The sequence below is a fragment of the Pongo abelii genome, chromosome 5, assembly GCF_028885655.2.
Source record: "Pongo abelii isolate AG06213 chromosome 5, NHGRI_mPonAbe1-v2.0_pri, whole genome shotgun sequence".
Classification (NCBI taxonomy): Eukaryota; Metazoa; Chordata; class Mammalia; order Primates; family Hominidae; genus Pongo; species Pongo abelii.
The window spans coordinates 10,603,268-10,626,392 of NC_071990.2; the positions used below are offsets into that span (position 1 = coordinate 10,603,268).

Below are 23,125 nucleotides of genomic sequence, written 5' to 3' on the forward strand. Positions count from 1 at the left end.
TCTCTAGTTCTTTTAGTTGAGATGTTAGATTGTTAACTTGAGATGTTTCTAGCTTTTTGATGTGGTCATTTAGTGCTATAAATTTCTCTCTTAATACTGCTTTAGCTGTGTCCCAGGGATTCTGGTACATTGTCTCTTTTTTCTCATTAGTTTCAAAGAACTTCTTGATTTCTGTCTTAATTTCATTATTTACCCAATAGTTGTTCAGAAGCAGATTGTTCAATTTCCATGTAGTTGTGTGGTTTTGAGTGGAAATTCTTAATCTTGAGTTCTAATTTGATAGCGCTGTGGTCAGAGAGACTGTTGTGATTTCAGTTCTTTTTCATTTGCTGAGGAGTGTTTTACTTCCAATTATGTGGTCAATTTTAGAGTAAGTGCTGCGTGGTGATGAGAAGAATGTAAATTCTGTTGTTTTGGGGTGGAGAGTTCTGTAGTTATCTCCCAGGTCCACTTGATCCAGAGCTGAGTTCAGGTCCTGAATATCTTTATTTTCTGTATCAATTATCTAATATTATCAATGGGGTGTTGAAGTCTCCCACTATTATTGTGTGGGAGTCCAAGTCTCTTCGTAGGTCTCCAAGAACTTGCTTTATTAATCTAGGTGCTCCTGCATTGGGTAAATATATATTTAGGATAATTAGCTCTTGTTGTTGAACTGAACCCTTTACCATTATGTAATAACCTTCTTTGTCTTTTTTTAATCTTTATTGGTTTAAAGTCTGTTTTGTCAGATACTAGGACTGCAACCCCTGTTTTTTCTGTTTTCCTTTTGCTTTGTAAATTTTCCTCCATCCCTTTATTTTGGGCTTATGTGTTTCTTTGCAAATGAGATGGGTCTCTTGAAGATAGCATACTATGCCGTGCGCGGTGGCTCACGCCTGTAATCCCAGCACTTTGAGAGGCCAAGGCGGGTGGATCACGAGGTCAGGAGATCGAGACCATCCTGGCTAACATGGTGAAACCCCGTCTCTACTAAAAATACAAAAAAATTAGCTGGGTGTGGTGGCACATTCCTGTACTCCCAGCTATTCGGGAAGCTGAGGCAGGAGAATAGCTTGAACCTGGGAGGCGGAGGTTGCGGTGAGCCGAGATCGTGCCATTGCACTCCAGCCTGGGCAACAAGAGTGAAACTCCATCTCAAAAAAAAAAAAAAAAAAAGGAAGAAGACAGCATACTGATGGGTCTTGGCTCTTTATCCAGCTTGCTATTCTATGTCTTCCCCCAACTCGCCCCCAACAAGGGAGTCTCTCTGTCACCCAGGCTGGAGTTTGGTGGCATGACCTTGGCTCACTGCAACCTCCACCTCCTAGGGTCAAGCAATTCTCCTGCCTCAGTCTCCTGAATAGCTGGTGCATGCCACCACATATGGCTAATTTTTGTATTTTTAGTAGAGATGGGGTTTTACCATGCTGACCAGGCTGGTCTTGAACTCTTGACCTCAAGTGATCTGCCTGCCTTGTTCTCCCAAAGTGCTGGGATTACAGGCATGAGCCACTGCATCCAGTCTATTCTGTGTCTTTTAATTGGGGCATTTAGCCCATTTACATTTAAGATTAGTATTGTTATGTGTAAACTCGATCCTGTCATCATGATGCTAGCTGGTTATGTTGCAGACTTGTTTATGTGGTTGCTTCAGAGTGTCACTGGTTTGTGTACTCCAGTAAATTTTTGTAGTGGCTGGTAATGGTTTTCCCTTTCCATATTTAGTGCTTCCTTCAGGAGCTCTTGAAAGGCAGGCCTGGTGGTGATGAATTCCGTCAGTATTTGCTTGTCTGAAAAGGATCCTATTTTTCCTTCACTTATGAAGCTCAGTTTGGCCAGATATGAAATTATTCTGGGTTGGAAATTCTTTTAAGAATGTTGAATATTGGCCCCCAATCTCTTCTGGCTTGTAGGGTTTCCAATGAGAAGTCCACTATCAGTCTGATGGACTTCCCTTTGTAGATGACCTGGCCTTTCTCTCTGGCTCCACTTAATATTTTTTCTTACATTTCGACCTTGGAGAATCTGATGATTATATGTCTTGGGGTTGATCTTCTCATGGAGTATTTTACTGGGGCTCTATGGATTTTCTGAATTTGAATGTTGGCCTGTCCTGCTAGGTTGGGTAAGTTCTCCTGGATGACATCCTGAAGTATATTTTCCAACTTAGTTCCATTCTCCCCACCTCTTTCAGGTACCCCAATCAGTCATAGGATTAATCTCTTTACATCCCATATTTCTCAGAGGTTTTGTTTATTTTCATTTTTTCTCTATTTTTGTCTGCCTTATTTCAGAAAGAGTTTTCAAGCTCTGAGGTTCTTTCCTCTGCTTAGTCTATTCGGCTGTTGACACTTCTGATTGCATTGTGGAGTTCTCATGTTGCATTTTTCAGCTCCATCAGGTTGGTTATGTTCCTCTCTAAACTGGCTAGTTATCAGCTCCTGTATTGTTTAGATTCCTAGCTTCTTTGCATTGAGTTACAACATGCTCCTTTAGCTTAATGAAGTTCAATATTACCCATCTTCTGAAGCCTACTTCTGTCAATTCAGCCATCTCAGTCTCAGCCCAGTTCTGTGCCCTTACTGGAGAGGTGGTGTAGTCATTTGGAGGAGATGAGGCACTCTGGCTTTTTGAGTTTTCAGCGTTTTTGCATTGATTCTTTCCCATCTTTGTGGGTTTTTCTACCTCTGATCTTTGAAGTTGCTGACCTTTGAATGGGGTTTTTGTGGGGTTTTTGTTGATGTTAAGTCAGGAGATTCTTCCATAGGGCTTCTGCGGTTTGCTGGGGGTCCACTCCAGACCCTTAGTTGCCTCAGTTTTTCCCATACCTGGAGGTATCACCAGTGAAGACTGCAAAACAGCAAAGATAGCAACCTGCTCCTTCCTATAGAAGCTTTGTCCTGGGGGGTACTGACCTGTTGCCGGCCCAAACGCACCTGTAGGAGATGGCTGAAAACCCCTATTGGGGGGCCTTATTACCCAGTGAGGAGGAATGGGATCAGGGACCCACTTATAGAAGCACTCTGGCTGCTTTTTGGTAGAGCAGGTGTGCTTCACTAGGGAGAACCCTTCCTTGTCTAGACCGTTTGTGTTCTCCAAAGCTGACAGGCTGGAACAGCTGAGTCTACCAAACCACAGAGATGGCAGCCACTGCTCCCCTTGGGAACTCAGTCCCATCTCTGGCAGACTGTTGCCATTGGCTGGCTGGAATTCTACGCCAGTGTGTCTTAATTTGTGAGGTGCCATGGATGTGGGGCCCACAGAACAACACTGCTTGGCTCCCTGGGTTCAGCCCCCTTCCTAGGATTATTTACAGACGGATATCCTACCTTGCCAGGGGTCCCAGGGTCAGAGTATGTAAAGCTCCTGGGTCTTTGTGTCTGAGAAGCTGCTCTGCCAAGACTGCGTGTAGCTTTGTGTATCGGACTCAAGGCCCTGGTGGCACGGGCTCACAAAGGGATCTCCTGATCTGCAGGTTGCAAAGATCCATGGGGGAATTGTGGTTTCCTGAGTGGGGTTGCACAATCACTTACCACTTCCCTTGGCTAGGGGCAGGGGTTCCTTTGGCTCCATGCTGTTCCCAGTTGGGCCATCACCCCACCCTTCTTTTCTTTGTTCTCTTCAGGTCAAGTTGTTTGCCTAGTCAGCCCCAGCGCAAGAACCTGGATATTTCAGTTGAAGGTGCTAAATTCACTCCCTACTTTCATTCCTCTCCATGAGTACTGCAGCTGCTTCTAATAGGCTATCTTGGCCCCTCTGCCTTTGGAGTCACTTTCTAAAGGCAAAACTGACCACGCCAATCCCATCCTTAAAATTAGTTCATTGCCTCCTAATACAATTTTAATAAAATCCAAATTCTTTACAGTGACCTAAAATCCCTGCCTGAGCTTATTTACGACTACCACACGAGCCATGTATTTGCAACAGGGGACACTATCAACCTCCAGGGAGGTGAACATTGGTTCTGGAGGGGAAGAGAGGGGATAAAGTAAATCTTTCTTTTGCCAGTGTATAAAGAACAGGTATAGATAGAGCATATATAATACCTACGAAATTAAAATCTTATGGAAGGGGAACAATTAGAAAAAGAGTTTAAAGAAAAATTGAGAGATCCACCTAACCTAATTTCAGGTTCCTCTTCCCCTTACCTATAAAGACCAGTGCTACACAATATGGTAGCCCCTAGTGACATGTGGCTATTGAACACTTGAAACATACCTAGTGCAAAAGGAAAAGCAAAGGTTTAATTTTGCTTAAATAAAATTTCGATAGCCATATGTGGCTAGTGGCTACCATATCAGACAACACAGCTCTAGACACTCTGACAGACCTCATTTTGGTTCATGGATATCAAGCCCTTTGCACATGCTATCTGTATCTATCCATGCTAGAGTCAGGATACTTTTGCTACAAATAACAAAAATTCAGAGTGGATTAAACATAAGTCCAGACAAGAGAGAATCCAGGGTTGGCTAATTCAACAGCTTCAATGCCATTATCATGGATCCAGGTTCCTTCCATCTTCCTTCACTGCCATCCCTGGTGCATGAGCACTACCCTAAGATTGTTCCCCTAAGAGTCACAATATGTCTGCCACAGCACCAGGCATCACATCTAAACCTAATGCTCAGTACAAGACTGTAGCTATCTCTTTTTTGTTCCTTTTAAAAATGAGATAAAACATCACCTCACATCTCGTTAGCCAGAATTTTATCATATGTCTCTATCAATCACTGGCAAGAGGAATGGGATCACTACACATGGCTCAGATGCTACAAGAGCCATTCCCTGGAGCTGAATATAGTGCTGGTCCCCAAAACATATGGCTAGAGGAGGATGATGGATACTTGATCAAGCCAGGGCCCTGTAGGAAAGTAGGGACTTGCACACCTTGTATTAAGGTGAGTGTGAAAGTAGAACTTCACCCTCTGTTCTAGGTAGAACTAAGCTGAGCTAGTGGAGAATATCCCTGTGCCAGTGGTTTTCAGAGTGTTGTTATCCATAAACTTTATAGAGAACTGAAAATTGTCAGGTCCCACCCCAAACATATTGAATCAAACTCAGGATGGTGCCCAAGAGTCTGTGTTTCAGCAAGTCTTCTAGGAGATTCTGATACACCCTAGAGTCTGAAAACATTGCCCTATTCCAGTGGTTTTCAATTGGGTGGTGGTGGTGGGGATTTTGCCCACAGGGAACATTTGACAATGTCTAGAGACATTTCGGTTGTCACAACTGGAGTGCAGGGTGCTACTGGCATCTAGCAGTAGAGGTCAGGACAACGTGCAACACAGTCTCCCACAGCAAAGAAGTGTCCAGCCCCAAATGGCAATAGTGCCAAGGCTGAGAAACCATGGGGCAGAGGAAGCTCCTTTACAATGGCTGCAGCCCACCTGGCTCTCCATGTAGGATTCGGTCTTTGAACCTGGTTAGCGCAAGGATTAGCATCTGTCAAGCACCTTCAGAGCAAAAGAGATGTCAGATTGCCTTTGCCCACAGTCTAATCGACTTGCTTTTAAGCAATCAGTCTTCTAGCAGTCAACTCACATCAGTCCCAGGGGTCACTAAAGTATCCACCCATAGAAAAGCAATAAAACAGGACACAATGATCATCTTCGGGACAAAAAAAAAAAAGACATTTTATAAAGAGCACAGTCAATATACACATTGGCTGGCTTTTATGAGGGCTTTTATGAGTTGACAGGCTGTTTGGATCAAGCAAATTTTTTTCCCTGCTTAGGAATCTTTCTGTTCAATTGAGTCTCTACTGCCACATCTAGCTCTCTCATGGGGCCAGGAAATGGAGATCAAACATCCAGTTCTAACTAACATTTTCTAGACAAGACACAAGCAAGAAACCATGCATTGTCTGTGGATACAATTTCTCTCCATGAGAGTTTGAAGTTAGAGAAAGCAGCAAATCATATCAGAGTAGCCAATGCCACAATCAGTTCAGCTCAAGCTCATCTCATATTAAACCTATTTCCAAGGGTTTTATGGCACAGCTTGTTCTACCATGATCATCACGTGAGCTCTTCTGGCACTTACTTAATGTAACACTTCCAGGAACAGATGTGCTGGTAAAGTTTATTTGCGTTAATATTCTCTCATGTCAATCACTTGTAAGCCCTGGAAGTTGGTTTTTATATACAGAATCCAGTGCCTTCCTAGGAGAACTACTTTTTTCTCCCAAAACAAAAGACGACACAATTAGTATGATAATTGTGGAGTTTAATGAACACCCTGCTTCACTTTGGGGTCTCATCTGGAATTTCGGAGTGAACTGTGTCCAGAGGCTGCCAGTGGCAATTCATGAGGGAGTCGTAGAGTTCTTCACTTTTCACCATAAACTCTTGGTTTGATTCCTCAATATTCAAATGAAGATGTGGATCTGCAGAAGCCAATAACGGATATGAAAAAAACAGAGTTTTACAGGACACATGTTAGAAATAGTTTAAAATTAGAAAGCTTTTAGAAAGCATTTGCAGGAAGTACCGCAGATAGTAAAGGTTAAAATTCTTAAATTGCATATTTCCTTTCAATAAGACTTGAAAATAGAAATTTAAGCTATAAAAGTAGTAGTGTCATCAAACTCAATGAGCATCCACCTGACAGAAGAGATGGAGAAAAAAAATGGACAGATTTGAGATGCTTGGGAGATGGATTCAATTTGGGAGGAAAGGGGAAAAGGAAGGTCAAGAATGACTGCCATGTTTCTGGCATGAGCCAGGTAGATACAATGCCAAACAATGAACCAAGCCAAGGGACCCTTGGACAGGGCTTTGTAAAAATAAACATGCTACTTTAACTGCTCAGTTAACAGATTAATGTAAGTGAATAAATTTTATACAGCAACTAATTCAGAAAGACAGGAGGACTTGGACTTCCATCTCTGAAACCTGGAACCCTGTGACGAGATGGTATCATGTTATTGCGAACATATTAAACGTGGATTTTCAGCCCAAGTTGCCAGGTTTCCAGAGATTTCCAAGGCTTTCAAGGTCATTAATTTTTTTTAATGTAATCTATTTTTTTCCTCTCCTTGTACTGAATGTAATGGAAGAAGCCTTTTATGTTTTCCTTTGTAATTTTTGCAAGCCTCAGTTCCTTGAGGATCATAATTTGCTTCCTAATACTCATATGGGTTCATGCTATTCATCTGTATGCCTATTAGGGACTAAATCTTTGCCCCACAAATTATTCTGTTAAAAGCCTAACCCCCACAATGTGAAGGCATTTGGAGATGGGGCCTCTAGGAGGTTAGATGAAGTCATAAGAGTTGGGTGCTGGTCTGATAGAAGTAGTGCCCTTAATAAAAAGAGACAGCAGGCAGGACACCTGTAACCCCAACACTTTGGGAAGCTGAGACCAGTGAATTGCTTAAGTCTGTGAGTTTGAGATAAGCCTGGGCAACATACTGAGACCACATCACTACAAAATATAAAAATAATTTAAAAAAAAAAAAGAGCAGAGAACTTGCTCACATTCTCTCCTACAATGCATGCATAAAGAGGTCAAGTGTGGAAACAGCAAGAAGGCTGCTGTCTGCAAGCCAAGAAGAGAGCCCTCGCCAGAAACCAAATTATCCAGACCCTGGATATTGGATTTCCAGCCTCCAGAATGGTAAGAAAATAAATTTTTGTTTAAACCACCCAGTCTGTGGCACTTTGTTACAGTAGCCCTAGAAGACTAATGTAGTACCCTTCTATATTTATCATTTTAGAACCAAAATGGTCAAATAGGCTTTAGTCATCATATAAATTTCATGAGCTACTTCTCACTTTTCTTCACTGGAGTCATTCGTGATTTTGTTGTCTGATTCTTATTCTTTAGAGCTTCCCATCCCTTTTGAGCCATCTTTCCTTTGAGTGTTTCTGGTCATAAAAGTAGATGTTTCCCTTTTTTCCCACTAAACATTCTGAAATTTTCTTACACTTCTGTCCCTGGTTCCCTTCCTTTACCGTTATGGGCAGTTGTCTGCTAACAGGTCCCTGACTGCATGCCCCTGGTGGGGAAAGAGGAGTTAGGATCATATGCTTATGAGCATGCTCTCCACTTAACCTGTGGCCAAGAAAACAGATACAGTGTAGTCAGCTCCACACCCCGGATTACATGATCTCTGCCCTTCCAGTGATGTTGATCAAAACTATAATAGAAGCCTATTCAAGACAAACTAATTATATCATCCCTAAACCTGTGCATCTTCTAGACCAATGTTGTCCAACACAGTAGCCACTAGCCACATGCAGCTATTGAGCATTGCTGGCCCTCACTGAGATGTGATGTAAGGATAAAATATACACCACATTGAAAGCAGAATGGTGGTTGCCAGGGGATGAGGGAAGGGAGAGTGAAGAGTTGTTATTTAATGGGTATGGAGTTTCAGGTTATAAAATGAAGAGTTCTGGAGATGAATGGTGATGGTTACACAACATTATGAATGTACTTAATACCACTGATACATTTAAAAGTCTATTGCTTCTCGGCCTTTTGGCTAAGATCAAGTGTGATACATTTAAAAGTCAAGATGGTAAATTTTATGTTATGCATATTTCACCACAATAGGAACAATTTAAAAATCTGCTTGAAGGTAATGTCTGAATAGCCCTCAAAATAAGGGTCCCCTCAATCTGCAGGTGAGGGGGCAGCCATTAAAAGAAAAAAATAGAAAAAATATATGCTGCATTTCAAAGACTTGATGTAAAAAACGTCGTTAATTTTTATATTGATTGCATGTTGGAATAATATCTTGGATATTGCTTTAGTTTGGGCTGCTAACAACATATCAGAGACTGAGTAGTTTGTAAACAACACACAGTTATTTCTCACAGTTCTGGAAACCGGAAGTCCAAGATCAGGGTGTCAGCGTGGTTGGGTTCTGGTGAGGACCCTCTTCTGGGTTGCACACTACCCAGAAGTCATATCTTCACGTGGCAGAGGGCAGAGAGAGGAATCAAATTCCTTCGTGACTCTTATAAGGTCACCAGTTCTATTCATGAGGGCTCCACCCTCATGACCTCACCTAATCCTAATCATCTCCCTAAAGACCCATCTCCTAAAACTATCACATTGGGAGTGAGGGTTTCAACATATGAACTTGGTGAGGGGGAGGAACACAAATTCAGTCCATAACAGATATTAGGTTAAGTAAGAAACATTATTAATTTCACCTATCTCTTGAGTTGGTTCTTTGGCTACTAAAAAATTTAAAATTACCTACATGGATGGCTTTGTGTTTCACAAGTTTCACATTGTCTATTTTTAAATTTCTGTGTTTCAAACTGACAGAGAAAACTGTATGTATTTATCATGTACAACATAGTGTTTCAAGTATATATTCATTGTGGAGTGATCAAATGATCAAATAACTATTTCACATAGTTATCATTTTTCACTTTTGTGGTGGAAACACTGAATATCTACTAAGTATTTTTCTTTATTTTTCCTTTTTTTTTTTTTTTTTTTAAGACTAGTCAAATGCAGCAGTAAGAAGCAAGGAAAGAGTAGAACAAAAAGTTCAATCCGCAACTGACTGAACAACCAATTGCGATAACTCACTACCTTCGAATTAGCCTGTATTTCTTCATTAACTATAGTCACTATGCTATACAATAAATCTTTTTTTTTTTTTTTTTGAGACAGAGTTTTGCTCTTGTTGCCCAGGCTGGAGTGCAATGGTGCAATCTCAGCTCACTGCAACCTCCACCTCCCAGGTTCAAGTGATTCCCCTGCCTCAGCCTCCCAAGTAGCTGGGATTACAGGCGCACATCACCACACCCACCTAATTTTTTGTATCTTTAGTAGAGACGAGGTTTCACCATGTTGGTCAGGCTGGTCTCTCACTCTTGACCTCGTGATCCACCCACCTCGGCCTCCCAAAGTGCTAGGATTACAGGTGTGAGCCACCGCGCCCAGCCTACAATAAATCTCTTGAACGGTATTCCTCCTAGCTAACTGAAATTCTATCTTTTGACCAACATATCCCTATCACTCTCTCCCTGCAACTACCCCAGCCTCTAGTAGCCACCATTCTATGCTCTACTGCTATGAAATAAGCTTTTTAAGATTCCACATGAGTGAGATCATATGGCATTTGTTCCTCTGTTTCACTTAACATAACGTCCTCCATGTTCTGTTTCACTTAACATAACATCCTCCATGTTCATCCATGTTGCCACAAATGACAAGATTTCATCCTTTTTACAGTTGAATAGTAGTCTATTGTGTATATACGCATTTTCTTTATCTATTCATCCACTTATGGGCATTTAGTTTGATTCTATATCTTGGCTATTGTGAATAGTGCTGCAATAGACACGGAGGTATAGATGTCTCTTTGATATACTGATTTCATTTCCTTTGGATATATGCCCAATAGTGGGATTGCTGGATCATATAGTAGTTCTACTATTTTGAGGAAATGCCATACTTTTTATAATTGCTGTACCAATTTACATTCCCACCAACAGTATGCAAGGGCTCTTTTCTCCACATCCTACCCAACATGTTATCTTTCGTCTTTTTGACAACAGCCATTCTATCAGGAGTGAGACGGTATATCACTACTGTGGTTTTAATTTACTGTTCTCTGATGATTAGTGAAGTTGAACATTTTTTCATGCATCTATTGGTCATTTGTACATCATCTCTTGAGAAATGTCTTAAAAAATGGCCGGGCACGGTGGCTCATGCCTGTAATCCCAGCACTTTGGGAGGCTAATGTGGGTGGATCACCTGAGGTCAGGAGTTTGAGACCAGTCTGGCCAATATGGTGAAACCCTGTCTCTACTAAAAATACAAAAATTAGCTGAGTGTGGTGGCGAGCGCCTGTAATTCCAGCTACTCAGAAGTCTGAGACTGGGTTCGTTTGAATGGGGGAGGCGGAGGCTGCAGTGAGCCGAGATCACGCCACTGCACTCCAGTCTAGACAACAGAGTGAGACTCACTCTCAAAAAACAAAACAAAACAAAAAACTTATCCATGTAACCAAAAACCATCTGTACCCCCAAAAACTATTGAAATAAAAATTTTTTTAAATGTGCAAAAGACCTGAATAATCAGGTTATTTTCTTGCTAATGAGTCATTTGATTTCCTTATATATTTAGGATATTAACCCCTTATTGATACAGGAGTTAAAAAGAAATTATTTAGGATAAGAAAGTCCTCGGTAAGGTTTTGCTTTTCATGAACAGCTGCCCTCAAATCACTTTCTTTTCTAACAAAGAGCAACCTGTAAAACTGAACTGCAGACATAGATAAGCAAGCTAGAAGCTTGCACATGCAAATGCCAGCAGTTGTGCCAAAATGAAAAAGCTACCTAGGGAATAGGCATGTTCAAAATGGCGGCTCCATTTTCTCTTTGCTAGCCACTTGTGCAGTAAGGAGCAGACAAGATGGCGGCCAAGTGGAAAGTCTATTTGCATAATAAAATCAGGGTAGGGCAACCAGCCTTTGCCTGGCACCATGTAAATGTCACACCTGGTCCAGCCAATCTGTGGGCCCTACATAAATCAGACACCACTTCCTCAAGCCTGCCTGTAAAATCGCCTGCTGTCTGTTGCAGGCCTACTTTTCCCTTTCGGAGGTCTGTTTCCTGTCATAGAGAGAGAGCTGCTCTCCTCTCTCCTTTCTTCTACCTATTAAGCCTTGTGCTCCTTAATCTACCCACATGTGTCCATGTCCTTATTCCTCCTGGTGCAAGACGAGGAACCCTGGGTATTTACCCCAGAACATGCTTCTTCATTATCACTTGCATAGCATGCAAATATTTTCTCCCACTCCGTTGTCTCTCTTCACTCTGTTACTGTTTCCTTTGCTGTACAGAAGCTTTTTAGTTCACTGTGATACTATTTTTCTATTTTTGCCTTTGCTGCCTGTCCTTTTGAGGTCATATCCAAAAAAATCATTGCCCAGACCAATGTCGTGGAACTTTTCCCTGATGTTTTCTTCTAGTAGTTTCACAGTTCTGGGTCTTACATTTAAGTCTTTAATCTATTTTGAGTTGTTTTTGTATATAGTGAGAGATAATGGTCTAATTTCATTCTTTTGCATGTGGACATTGTTTTCTGAGCACCATTTATTGAAGAGACTGCCTTTTCCCCATTGTGTGTTCTTGGCACCTTTGCTGAAAATCAGTGGGCTATAAATGTGTGGATTTATTTCTGGGCTCTCTATTCTGTTCCATTGGTTTATGTGTCTGTTATTATGCCAGTATCATGCTGCTTTGGTTACCATAATTTTGTAGTACAAAGTCAGGTAGTGTAATGCCTTCACCCTCTTTTTGTTTTTTTTTTTTTTTTGGCTCAGATTGCTTTGGCTATTTGGGTTTTTTTGTGATTCCATACAAATTATAGTATCATTTTTTTTCTTTTCTTTTTTCTTTCAAGACAAGGTCTCACTTTGTCACCCAGGCTGGAGTGCAGTGGCACCACCTTGGCTCACTGCAACCTCCGCCTCCTGGGTTCCAGCAATTCTCCCACCTCAGCCTCCTGAGTAGCTGGGACTACAGGCACGCATGCCACTATGCCTGGCTAATTTTTGTATTGTTAGTAGAGACAGGGTTTCACCATGTTAACCAGGCTGCTCTTGAACTCCTGACCTCACGTGATCCTCCCACCTCAGCCTCCCAAAGTGCCAGGATTACAGGCGTGAGACACCGTGCACTCGGTCATTTTTTTCTATTTCTATGAAGAATGCCATTGGTATTTTGATAGAGAGTACATTGAATCTGGCTGGGCATAGTGGCTCATGCCTGTAATCCCAGAACTTTGGGAGGCCAAAGCAGGTGGATCACCTGAGGTCAGGAGTTCAAGACCAGCCTAGCCAACATGGAGAAGCCCCGTCTCTACTAAAAATGCAAAAATTAGCTGGGTGTGGTGGTGGGCACCTGTAATTCCAGTCCTACTTGGGAGGCTGAGGCAGGAGAATTGCTTGAACCCTGGAGGAGGCAGTTGCAGTGAGCCGAGATCAAACACCACTGCCCTCCAGCCTGGGCAACAGAGTGAGACTGTCTTAAAAAAAAAAAAAAAAAGAGAGAGAGAGATTGCATTGATTCTGTAGATCACTTTGGGTAGTATGAACATTTTAATAATATTCATTCTTTTAATCCATGAGCATGAGATATCTTTTGTGTCTTCAGTTTCTTCCATCAACACTTTACAGTGTTCAGTATAGACATCTTTCACCTCAGTTAAATTTACTCAAGTTTTTGTTACAGCTGTTGTACATGGGATTATTTTCTTGTTATCTTTTTCAAATAGTATTAGTGTGTAGAAACAATTTTGTGTAGTAAAGTTACAGGATACAAAATTAATAAGTTTATTAGACCTAACAGTTTTTTGGCAGAGTCTGTTGGGTTTTCTCTACAGGCATACCTCAGAGATATTGCAGGTTTAGTTCCTAACCACTGCAATAAAATGAATATTGCAATGAAGCAAGTCACATGAATTTTTTGATTTCCCAGTGCATATAAAAGTTGTTTACATTGGCTGGGCATGGTGGCTTATGCCTGTAATCCCAGTACTTTGGGAGGTCGAGGCTGGAGAATCACTTGAGCTCAGGAGTTCGACAACAGCCTGGGCAACATAGTAAGACTTTGTCTCTATTTTTTAAAAAATTTTTTTTAAAGAACAAATTTGGCCAGGCACAGTGGCTCATACCTGTAATCCCCTCACTTTGGGAGGCTGAGGCAGGCAGATCATGAGGTCAGGAGATTGAGACCATCCAGGCCAACATGGTGAAGCCCCACCTCTACTAAAATACAAAAAATTAGCCGGGCGTGGTGGTGCATGCCTATAGTCCCAGCTACTTGGGAGGCTGAGGCGGGGGAATCACTTGAACCCAGGAGGTGGAGATTGCAGTGAGCCAAGATCGCACCACTGCACTCCAGCCTGGCAATAGAGCGAGACTCCATCTCAAAAAAATAAATAAATAAAATAAATAAAAGAACAAATTTGTTTACAGTGTAAATACCTTAAGAAATAGTTTATTGCGGTTGGGCATGGTGGCTCACACCTGCAATCCCAGCACTTTGGGAGGCTGATGTGGGTGGATCACCTGAGGCCAGGAGTTCGAGACCAGCCTGGCCAACATGGCAAAACCCCATCTCTACTAAAAATACAAAAGTTAGCCGGGCGTAGTGGCAGGTGCCTCTAATCCCAGCTACTCAAGAGGCTGAGGCAGAAGAATTGCTTGAACCTGGAGACGGAGGTTGCCGTGAGCCGAGATCACGCCACTCTACTCCAGCCTGGGTGACAAAGCAAGACTGTCTCCAAAAAAAAAAAAAAGAAAAAAAATAGCTTATTGCTAAACAGTGCTAACAAAGTAAGCACATACTGTTGCGAAAATGGCACAGATACACTTGCTCAATGCAGGGCTGCTATAAACTTCTAACTTGTAAAAAAAAAAAAAAAAAAAAAAAAAGCCATAGTCTCTATGGAACATAATAAAGTGAAGTGCAATAAAATGAGGTATGCCTGTATATCACATCATGTCATCTTCAAACAGGGACAATTTCACTTCTTCTTTTCCAACCTAGGAACCTTTTATTTCTCCCTCTTGCCTGATTGCTCTGGCTAGACTTCTAATATTCTGTTGAATAGGAGTAGTGAAAGTGGGCATCCTTATCCGGTTTCAGATCTTAGAGGAAAAGCTTTCAATTTTTCCCCGTTCAGTGCAATATTAGCTGTGAGTTTGTTATATGGCCTCTATTGTATTGAGGTACACTCCTTTTATACCTAATTTGTTGAAAGTTTTTATCATGAAGAGATAACTGAATTTTGTCAAATAATTTTTCTGCATCTACTGAAATGATCGCCAAGCGCAGTTGCTCATGCCTGTAATCCCAGAACTCTGGGAGGCTGAGACAGGCAGATCACCTGAGCTCAGGAGTTCAAGACCAGCTTGGGCAAACATGGCGAAACCCCATCTCTACCAAAAATACAAAAAATTAGCTGGGCATGGTGGCATGCACCTGTGGTCCCAGCTACTTGGGAGGCTGAGATGGGAGGATTGTTGAGCCTAGAATGCAGAGGTTGCAGCCGAGATCATGCCACTGCACGCCAACCTGGGTGACAGAGTGAGACCCTATCTCCAGAAAAAAAAAAAAAATAGAAAAGAAAAGAAAGAAAAGAAAAATAATGTTTTTTGTCCTTCATTCTGTTGATGGGATAATGGGATGTATCATGTTTATTAATTTGTGTATATTAAACCATCCTTGCATCCCTGGGATGAATACCACTTGTTCATGACAGATGATTTTGTTATTGTGCTGTTGAATTCAGTTTGCTAGTATTTTGCTGGGGACCTTTGCATCTATGTTCATCAGGAATATTGGCTGTAGTTTTTTCTTCTTCTTGTGTCCTTTTCTGGTTGTGATATCAGAGTAATGCTGGCTTCATAAAATAAGTTTCAAAGTATTTCATCTTCAATTTTTTGGAGTAGTTTAAGACATGGCATTAGTTCTTCTTTATATGTTTGGGGGCCGGGCATGGTGACTCATGCCTGTAATTCCAGCCTTTGGGGAGGTAGAGCTGGGAGGATCGCTTGAGCCTAAGAGTTTGAGACCAACTTGAGCAACAAAGTGAGACTCTACCTCTACAAAAAATAAAATAAAATGAAAAATAAATGTTTGGTAGAATTAAACAGACCATCAGGACCTGGGCTTTTCTTTGATGGGAGACTTTTTTTTTGAGACAGGGTCTCACTCTGTCACCCAGGCTGACATGCAGTGGCACATTCATAGCTCACTTCAGCCTCAACCTTCTGGGCACAAGCAATTCTCCTATCTCAGCCTCTCAAATATTTGAGACTACAGGCACATGCTACCATACCCAGTTATTTTTTAAATTTTTTGTAGAGACAAGGTCTCACTTGAGACCAAGGCTAGTCTCAAGCCCCTGGACTCAAATGATCCTCCCCCATCAGCCTTCCAAAGTGCTTGAGATTACAGGCATTATCCACCAGGCCTGGCCTGATAGGAGACTTTTTATTACTGTTTCAATTCCTTCCTTATTATTGGTCTGTTCAGATTTTCTATTTCTTCATAATTTAATCTTGGTAGGTGGTAGATTGTATGTGTCCAGGAATTTACTCATTTCTTCTATGTTATCCAATTTACTGATGTATGATTGTTCATAATTGTCTTTTATGTTCCTTTGTATTTCTGTGGTATCAGTTGTAATGTCTCCTTTTTCATCTGATTTTGAGTTTCTTTTGTTCTTAAAGGTTTGTTGACTATCTTTTAAAGAAACCAACCCTTCATTTTGTTGATCTTTTGTATTGTTTTTCTAGTTTCTATTAATTTTTGCTATAGTCTTTATTATTTCTTCTACTAATTTTGGGTTTACTTTGTTCCTGTTCTTCTAGCTCCTTGAGGTGCAATTGCATTACATTTCTACTGACCAATCTGTGCCAGATTGATGACCAGCCAGTACTTGAGTGGTTGTCATATGGCAGCAGCTGTTTAACCACCTAAAAGTACTTTAGACCTAGCATACCCACACTTCCTATAAGAGAGGTATCAATGTCCCCACTTTACAGAAACTGAAGCAGACATACTAGAGATTAATTTGTCTGGAATTACAGAGCTAGTAGGTGGAATCTGAACCCCGTGGCAATCTGTATCCAAAAAGCAGATTTTTACCTCTATTATTTTGATAGAGGCACGGGACAGCCAAATGCCTAGGCAAATAGGGAAAGTTCCCTGGAGAACCTCCAACCTGCCCAAGTCATTGTGCACAGGGGGCTTGGCTAAACATGCCCATGGTGAAAAATTCCATCCTCTAACACATGTGCAGTAAGGGAAATAAATCAATGTGGAGTGGCTCAGACTAAGGGCCCACAGCACACTGGAAGAATGAGGAGGAGTCACCAGGAATTCATACCTTATGCAGGGGAGGAGCCTGGCCTTTTCAACTTGTGTGTGGTGGTCTGGAATTCAATTTGTGAGGTGGAAACCTGTGTTTGGAATCCCTCTTTTTGTTAAGAGCTTTCCTTTTGCTTAATAAATTCCATCCTCCTCACCCTTCAATGTGTCCGCATGCCTAATTTTTCCTGGTTGTGAGACAAGGACCCAGATTTAGCTGAACTAAGGAGCAAGAAATCCTGCATCAATTTTAATAAATTGCGTAACTGATAAAGGCAGGAAGAAAGACTCACACTTAACCTGGAAGAAATCCCAGAAAGTTGAAATAAGCACCCTTTACTCATGTTTAAATCAAAGTACTAAAAACTAGGACTGCTAAACAGCATATAAAGATTTCTTTTCAACACCAATTTGATTTAATTTAAACACTGAGCACCTACTGAAATGTGAACTCTGAATTAGTCACAGGGGCTACAAAGACTGATAACATGCTCCCTTCTTTGATAAAGTCATAAAGGCAGTAGGTGGGTTTGTCTGGTAGGGGCAGGGGTTTGGGCAAGAGACAGATTAGACAAACATGTGATAAGAAGACATGTGATAAGAAAAAGGCAATAGTGTTCTCTGCATTTCTCCTCTTTTTCTTTCCCATTACTTAAAAGAAGCAAAACATTTTTTCCCTTCCTCAAATAAGACACATTCAGAGTGTTTGTCTCCAGGCAGACAAACTTTGTTCTTTCCAGAACAAATTGAGAAGTACAGGAAACACCACCAGACTGACACAACAGTGCTGTCCTGTCAGGTACCCCAGGATCCAATAACCCTGAGGCCACAGCAATCACCTCATGCTCTTCCCCCTTGAAAAACAGAATTAAAGTATAATCCTCCTCAAAGTCTAAACTTACAGAGGAAATGGAGCTTAAGAACAATGTATTTTCTTCTTACTCTTTGGGAATGTCCCCATTTCAGTCCTTCAGAAAGGCCCAAAGAGGTGGCTTAGCTTAAGTTGTTCCCATAGAACCAGTTTCTAAAAACAGGAGAAATTACTGAAGTGTGTGGCTTAGGCAACCTACATTGGAATTTTCCAATAGAACCTTCCAGTTTCTAGCAAGCTGAGTGAATGAGAAACCAGGAAATGGGGTTTTGTTTCCAACCACTTTAGCACAAGGTTTATGTTACCTTCTAGTGGGTCTTCATCTTGGTTTTCAGGTAGAGGTGTGGTTTCCTGCAACAAAAAATTATCTCATGAGAAAATAATTTTACTTAAAGGTTTAATATCAATACATATACTTTATTGGGAAAAACTCTAGCTCTCAAAAAAACTACCTAAAATAAAAATAATATTGAAAATTAATCTCTTTAAATCAACTTTTGAATTTGGTGAATCTTTAGGTGACATAGTACGATTATGAAAGTAGTAAACTGAGTCACAGAAGAACTGTCACAAAGAGGAAAAAGCCTAACGAGGGCCCCTGGCCCCTGGATTTTCTGGGACCTAACTAGCATCCTAGAGCCTGAGCTAGGAACCAGACACCAGGGACCATGGTATCCAGGCTCCTTATTTCCCATACTACATGCCTGACTCTACCTAGAGTTCTGCTCCTCCTTCCAGAAGACAATCTGTAAAGTCTCCATGAGCACATTTTTCTCATGGCCTTCTAATCACGTCCTCAAACCCATGGCTCAGCTAAGAACCAGGACATTAGGTGCTCAAGAAAATGCAGAGGCTACGGCAAAGCAAACCAATCATATCCTTACATAATGAGAGAAGTAAACTGCAGAGGCACTTCCAAAGTAAATCTTGGCTGGTTAACCCAGACCCTGTTGGCTCTACTGGGGCAGCATACGTTTTTATGATTCTTCTATGTAGACCTGTTGGGAACCTGTCTTTTTAAGTATGGCCAGCTATTCCAAGGAATCACTATCAAGAAAGGGCTGATCTAGCTCCTGGCACTTAATTAAGCTTCCCTTGCTAATAAGAATGAGAAGATACTGAGAGCCAAAGATCTATCTTTTCTTTTCAGTCTTTCTGAAAGTATGCCTCCCCTTCACTCTGAAATATACCGAGGTTTGGAAAATAGGTTATATAGTTACCATAAATTTCAAAAGACAATCTGTCTTTTTTCTATTTAGATATGGCTAAGACTGCAGGCATGGAGGCATGCAGCCGGTACTCTCAGCTACTTGGAAGGCTGGAGCAGGAGGACCACTTGAACCCAGGAAATCAAGACTGCAGTGAGTTATGATGGCACCACTGCACTCCAGCCTTGGCAAAAGAGCAAGACATCATCTCTAAAAGCTAATTATATAAAAAGGAAAGAAAGAAATGGCAAAGACACCCAGAATCCACACTTCCGTAAGTCCTTTCCCATAATGCAAGACTTAAGTAACCTCACATTTCCTCCTTTCAATGTGTGTTCTGGTAAATGTGGATGCTAAATAACCAGGATGAGGGAAGCAGGAAGTATCTGGAGACAGAGCATTCTCTCTGGTCTGAGGGCCACCTGCGCTGTGTATGCAGCTGGCTGCCTTTAAAGAAAAGCACATTTATAAAAGGCTTTCCTCAGCTAGAGATAGTCTGGGAAGGTGTGCTGATGGACCACAAAGACCTGAGAATCATTTTGGAGACACCCACCTCCACAATGTCAAAATGTAAAGGAGAAGGCTGGAGAGGGGGTAACCTTTTAACTTGGGGAGATAAAGGTTATGGACAGAGGCACAGCACATTGGGGGAAGCAGGCAATAACTAGGACATCTTGGCAAGGACACTCTTTATTAGAGAAGACCAAAATGGGGATGTGTGAGTAAAAGAGTGCCACCACCGACCCTTATCATCTTTAATTTTACTCAGCAGCTTCCCAACAGGGAACACCCAGCAGGATGGCAGGCAGATGGCACAGGGGGTCACTACAACCACAAAAGATAACATTTATATAATTCTTGTATGAAAAATGCATGTTATAGTAATAATTTGGCTAGAGGGCAAGATAAAAATCCCAGAATGTGCCAACAAAAATGGACAGAGGAATGGAGAGAAGGGGTAGCCAGGTGAGGGAAAAAAAGGATGTTCATTTCTTAATTTTCTCAAGAGTGATGAAAAGTCAAGAAATACTTTTGTTTCTGACGTTGATAATATACTCATTCCTATACTTCTCTATTTAAAGATATAACGGTAACCACCAAAAGACAGATCATCTCCCAAAAAAGAACAAAAAGAGAAGGGGCGAAAGAAAAAAAAAAAAAGAGTGCCAAATGTAGTGAACCCACTTGAACCCAGGAGATCAAGACTGCAGTGAGTTATGATGGCACCACTGCACTCCAGCCTTGGCAAAAGAGCAAGACATCATCTCAGGCAATGTAGTGAAAGATTTTTTTTTAAGTGCTGCAATATCAAACATCTGTTAAAAGGGAAAAACCCAAATTGGGCTAAAAGGAGGAAAAAATGACAAGAAATCTAACAAGATATTTTATATAAGATGCACACCTAAAACAGACATGAGAAAAATTGAAAATGAAAGTGTGGGAAGTGAAATACCATAATATAAAGCAAATGTAACTTTTAAAAGCCAAGGGACTAGATATAAAATTCAACTTTGGTTTTAAGGTAAAGATCATCACGCAAACAGTGTCACTCCACATATTAGGTGACAAGCTGGGGTAGGCGAAGTCCGTAACATTTAGACTCCAAAGTGTTAATTTCTCTAACATGTGACTATCTTATGCAGTCAAGCAAAAGGGACACAACTCAACAGAAAAACTAGAAAGAGGATATCAAAGTCACAGAACACAGATACCAATAAACATTTCAAGAGGTATTTGCCCTCAATAATAGACAAATGCCTCCCTGCCCTATTAGATTGGCTAATCATACACAGACAAATGTAGAGTAGCAAGAACACACACCACAATAATGAAAAGTGTAGATTCATGCAGACTTTAGGTAACTTGCTATTAAAACTTTTTAATGTTATATCCTTTAATCCAGCCCTTCCACATCCAGAATTATATTCTTGGGGAAAAAAGCAACACTCAGACAAATGCTTGAAGATACGTAAGTTTGTTAAAGCCCTGAAAACATTTAAAATGTCAGATAAGGGATGAGCTAAAAATCGCAGTGTAGCTAACTGCGCTCGCTCTGTTGCTCAGGCTGGAGTACAATGGCACAATCATGGCTCATTGCAGCCTCAAACTCCGTGACTCAAGTGATCATCCTGCCTCAGTCTCCCAAGTAGCTGGGACTACACGTGTGAGCCATCTTGCCCAGACCATAAGTGGACAATTTTTTAAAGAAAGGTCTCCTTATGCAGAAGCAAGCAAACAGCAAGCCAGTATGTACTACATAGTTCATTCTTGCCCAAATCATCCCCTAACCACCAAAACAGAAAGACAAACCACATTGATTTAGCAAGAGTACAGGAGAAAGATCTAGAAGACATAGATCCACTCCACAGTACTTTCTTCTAAGTGGGAAGGGAATGGGGAAGAAGGAGCGGTGTGTGTGGGGGGAACTTTTCCCTTACTTCAATACATCTTTGTGTGATTTGAGAAATATGTCACTTTAGTAATTCAAAGTATTAAAATATCTTTTTAAAGTGTGTTTATGTCCAACTGCTATAAAACAAACCCCAAAACTACCTTTTGTCCTATATTAAGTGTTAAAGAGTAAAATTTATTGAATTACGATCATCTAAAATTTAGTAGCAAGAATTTAGAAAAAGACTTCATCAGCCTTTTGTGTTGTTTCTAGAAGAGAATGGGAAATTACCTGCAAGTGAACACTTCTAGGTTATACATGTCCAAACTCAGCAAATCATATAAATTAAACATGTATGGGGACTTTTTGTGTATTATACCTCAATAAAGCTACACAAACATTTTTCTTAGGCTATCAGCTTTACTCTCTAGTATTAAAACAGGTAGCAAAAGCCATGGCTGTGGGAATTTGGATGACAGGACACAGATGTGTGAAGATAGGAAAGTGATGTTTACTATTATTGGGCACACGAATGACACAAGATTCATTCGAGCAACGGATACCTTAGGCATAACCAGAGTTCCAGCTGTGTGTTCAGGGGTCTCATGCGCAGAAAAACAGTGCTGTCCATTTCCATCCACTGCACAGCCATAGCTGTAGCCAGAAAGAAGGTAAGAGCTGTGCTGTCGCGCATACCAGTTGCCATAGCGGTAACTCTGGCTGGGCTGGAACTCCTGCTTCACTCTAATAGCAGAGGGCAGACTACAGGAATGACAATCATCACAACCAACGCAGAATCATCCACAAACCCCCAAACCCTTTCTTCTTTCCAGGAAGTTTGCAGTAAGCTGAACACCTATGTTCAAAGCCATAGTTTGATACCTAATGTAGATGATGGGTTGATGGGTGCAGCAAACCACCATGGCACGTGTATACCTTGTAAAAAACCTGCATGTTCTGCACATGTACCCCAGAACTTTTTTTTTTAAAAAAAGCCGTAGTTTGTAAGTTACCAACAATTATGTAGCAAATAGAACAGTAACAGCTTTCCTTTTCAAAGTAGGAGAAAACCACTCACCTTTGCCAGTAGCAGTAATAGTTATTTTGTTGAGCTATGCCAAAATCTGCAGAACTCTCTGGTTGGGCCATTTACCCAGAAACTTTACAAAAAGAGAGTAGAATCCAGTTTTTATTCCTGCGTCAAAAATCCAGCTTGTGGGCTGAAACCTCTCAACCCTGACAAATAAGTCTCGCAACTACATCTGAGATAATTACATTTAGTGACAATTCCTGCTAGGCAATTAATTGCTTGACTTTCCTGACAACAGGGCAAAGGTGTGGGTAGGGGAGGGGTGTACTGAGGCACCTGGGGGAACTTCTGCAATCTGTTCTTCGGGCTTCCACCTGCCAGCCCCTCGCTCCCAACTGTCAGGCAGGGGGAGCCAGCAGAACCCCAGGGAAGGACGGAAGGGGTAGGTATGTTGGCCCACAATGAAGGATAGTCTCCACTCCACCCCTTACCATAACAGGTAAAAGAGGAACCTCTAATAACTAAAACCTTAAGACAAATACATTTCTCTCCTCTGTTACCTGCTGAGAATAACTATTGGAACTAGCACCTACTGGCTTTTTCTTTTTTAATCCCACGCAGGTTGAAAGCATCATCTAACTACCTGCAAAATTAAGAGGCAGAGAAGAATGCCCTCCCTCACCCCCTTCTCTCCTCTCTTCCTTTTCTCTTACACTCTACATTAATGAGAGTACAGGATACAATTTTAAAGAAATATTTCTCTGGTTCAGTATTTTTTTT

At 41.2% G+C, this 23,125-nt stretch overlaps 1 protein-coding gene across 3 annotated transcripts; it reads right to left on the reverse strand.

Moving 5' to 3' along the window:
- Positions 1-6,193: 6,193 nt before the first annotated feature.
- On the reverse strand, positions 6,194-22,511 carry C5H6orf52 (chromosome 5 C6orf52 homolog). 3 transcript variants are annotated; one of them, XM_054557177.1, is made up of 5 exons: positions 22,394-22,511; positions 21,879-22,077; positions 18,021-18,066; positions 7,318-7,410; positions 6,228-6,370 (listed from the first exon to the last, which is right to left on the reverse strand). In XM_054557177.1, exons 1-5 carry the CDS (start codon positions 22,462-22,464, stop codon positions 6,228-6,230), a joined length of 552 nt encoding a protein of 183 aa, XP_054413152.1. In that variant the 5' UTR covers positions 22,465-22,511. The 3 variants fall into 3 exon arrangements, with proteins under 3 accessions (XP_002816461.2, XP_054413152.1, XP_063581401.1); XM_002816415.5 differs by lacking the exon at positions 7,318-7,410 and having other exon boundaries at positions 6,194-6,370; XM_063725331.1 differs by lacking the exons at positions 18,021-18,066; positions 21,879-22,077; positions 22,394-22,511 and adding an exon at positions 10,056-10,108 and having other exon boundaries at positions 7,318-7,403.
- Positions 22,512-23,125: the final 614 nt, after the last annotated feature.

Excerpts from the sequence above, each read along its gene's own strand:
- C5H6orf52 (XM_054557177.1), bottom strand. The coding sequence starts at position 22,464 with ATGGCCCAACCAGAGAGTTCTGCAGATTTTGGCATAGCTCAACAAAAT. Across the intron at positions 18,067-21,878 it reads GAACTCTGGTTATGCCTAAG|GAAACCACACCTCTACCTGA; the intron begins GTATCCGTTGCT and ends TTTTTGTTGCAG. Across the intron at positions 6,371-7,317 it reads CCAAAGTGTTGGGGTTACAG|ATCCACATCTTCATTTGAAT; the intron begins GTGTCCTGCCTG and ends TGGCTTCTGCAG.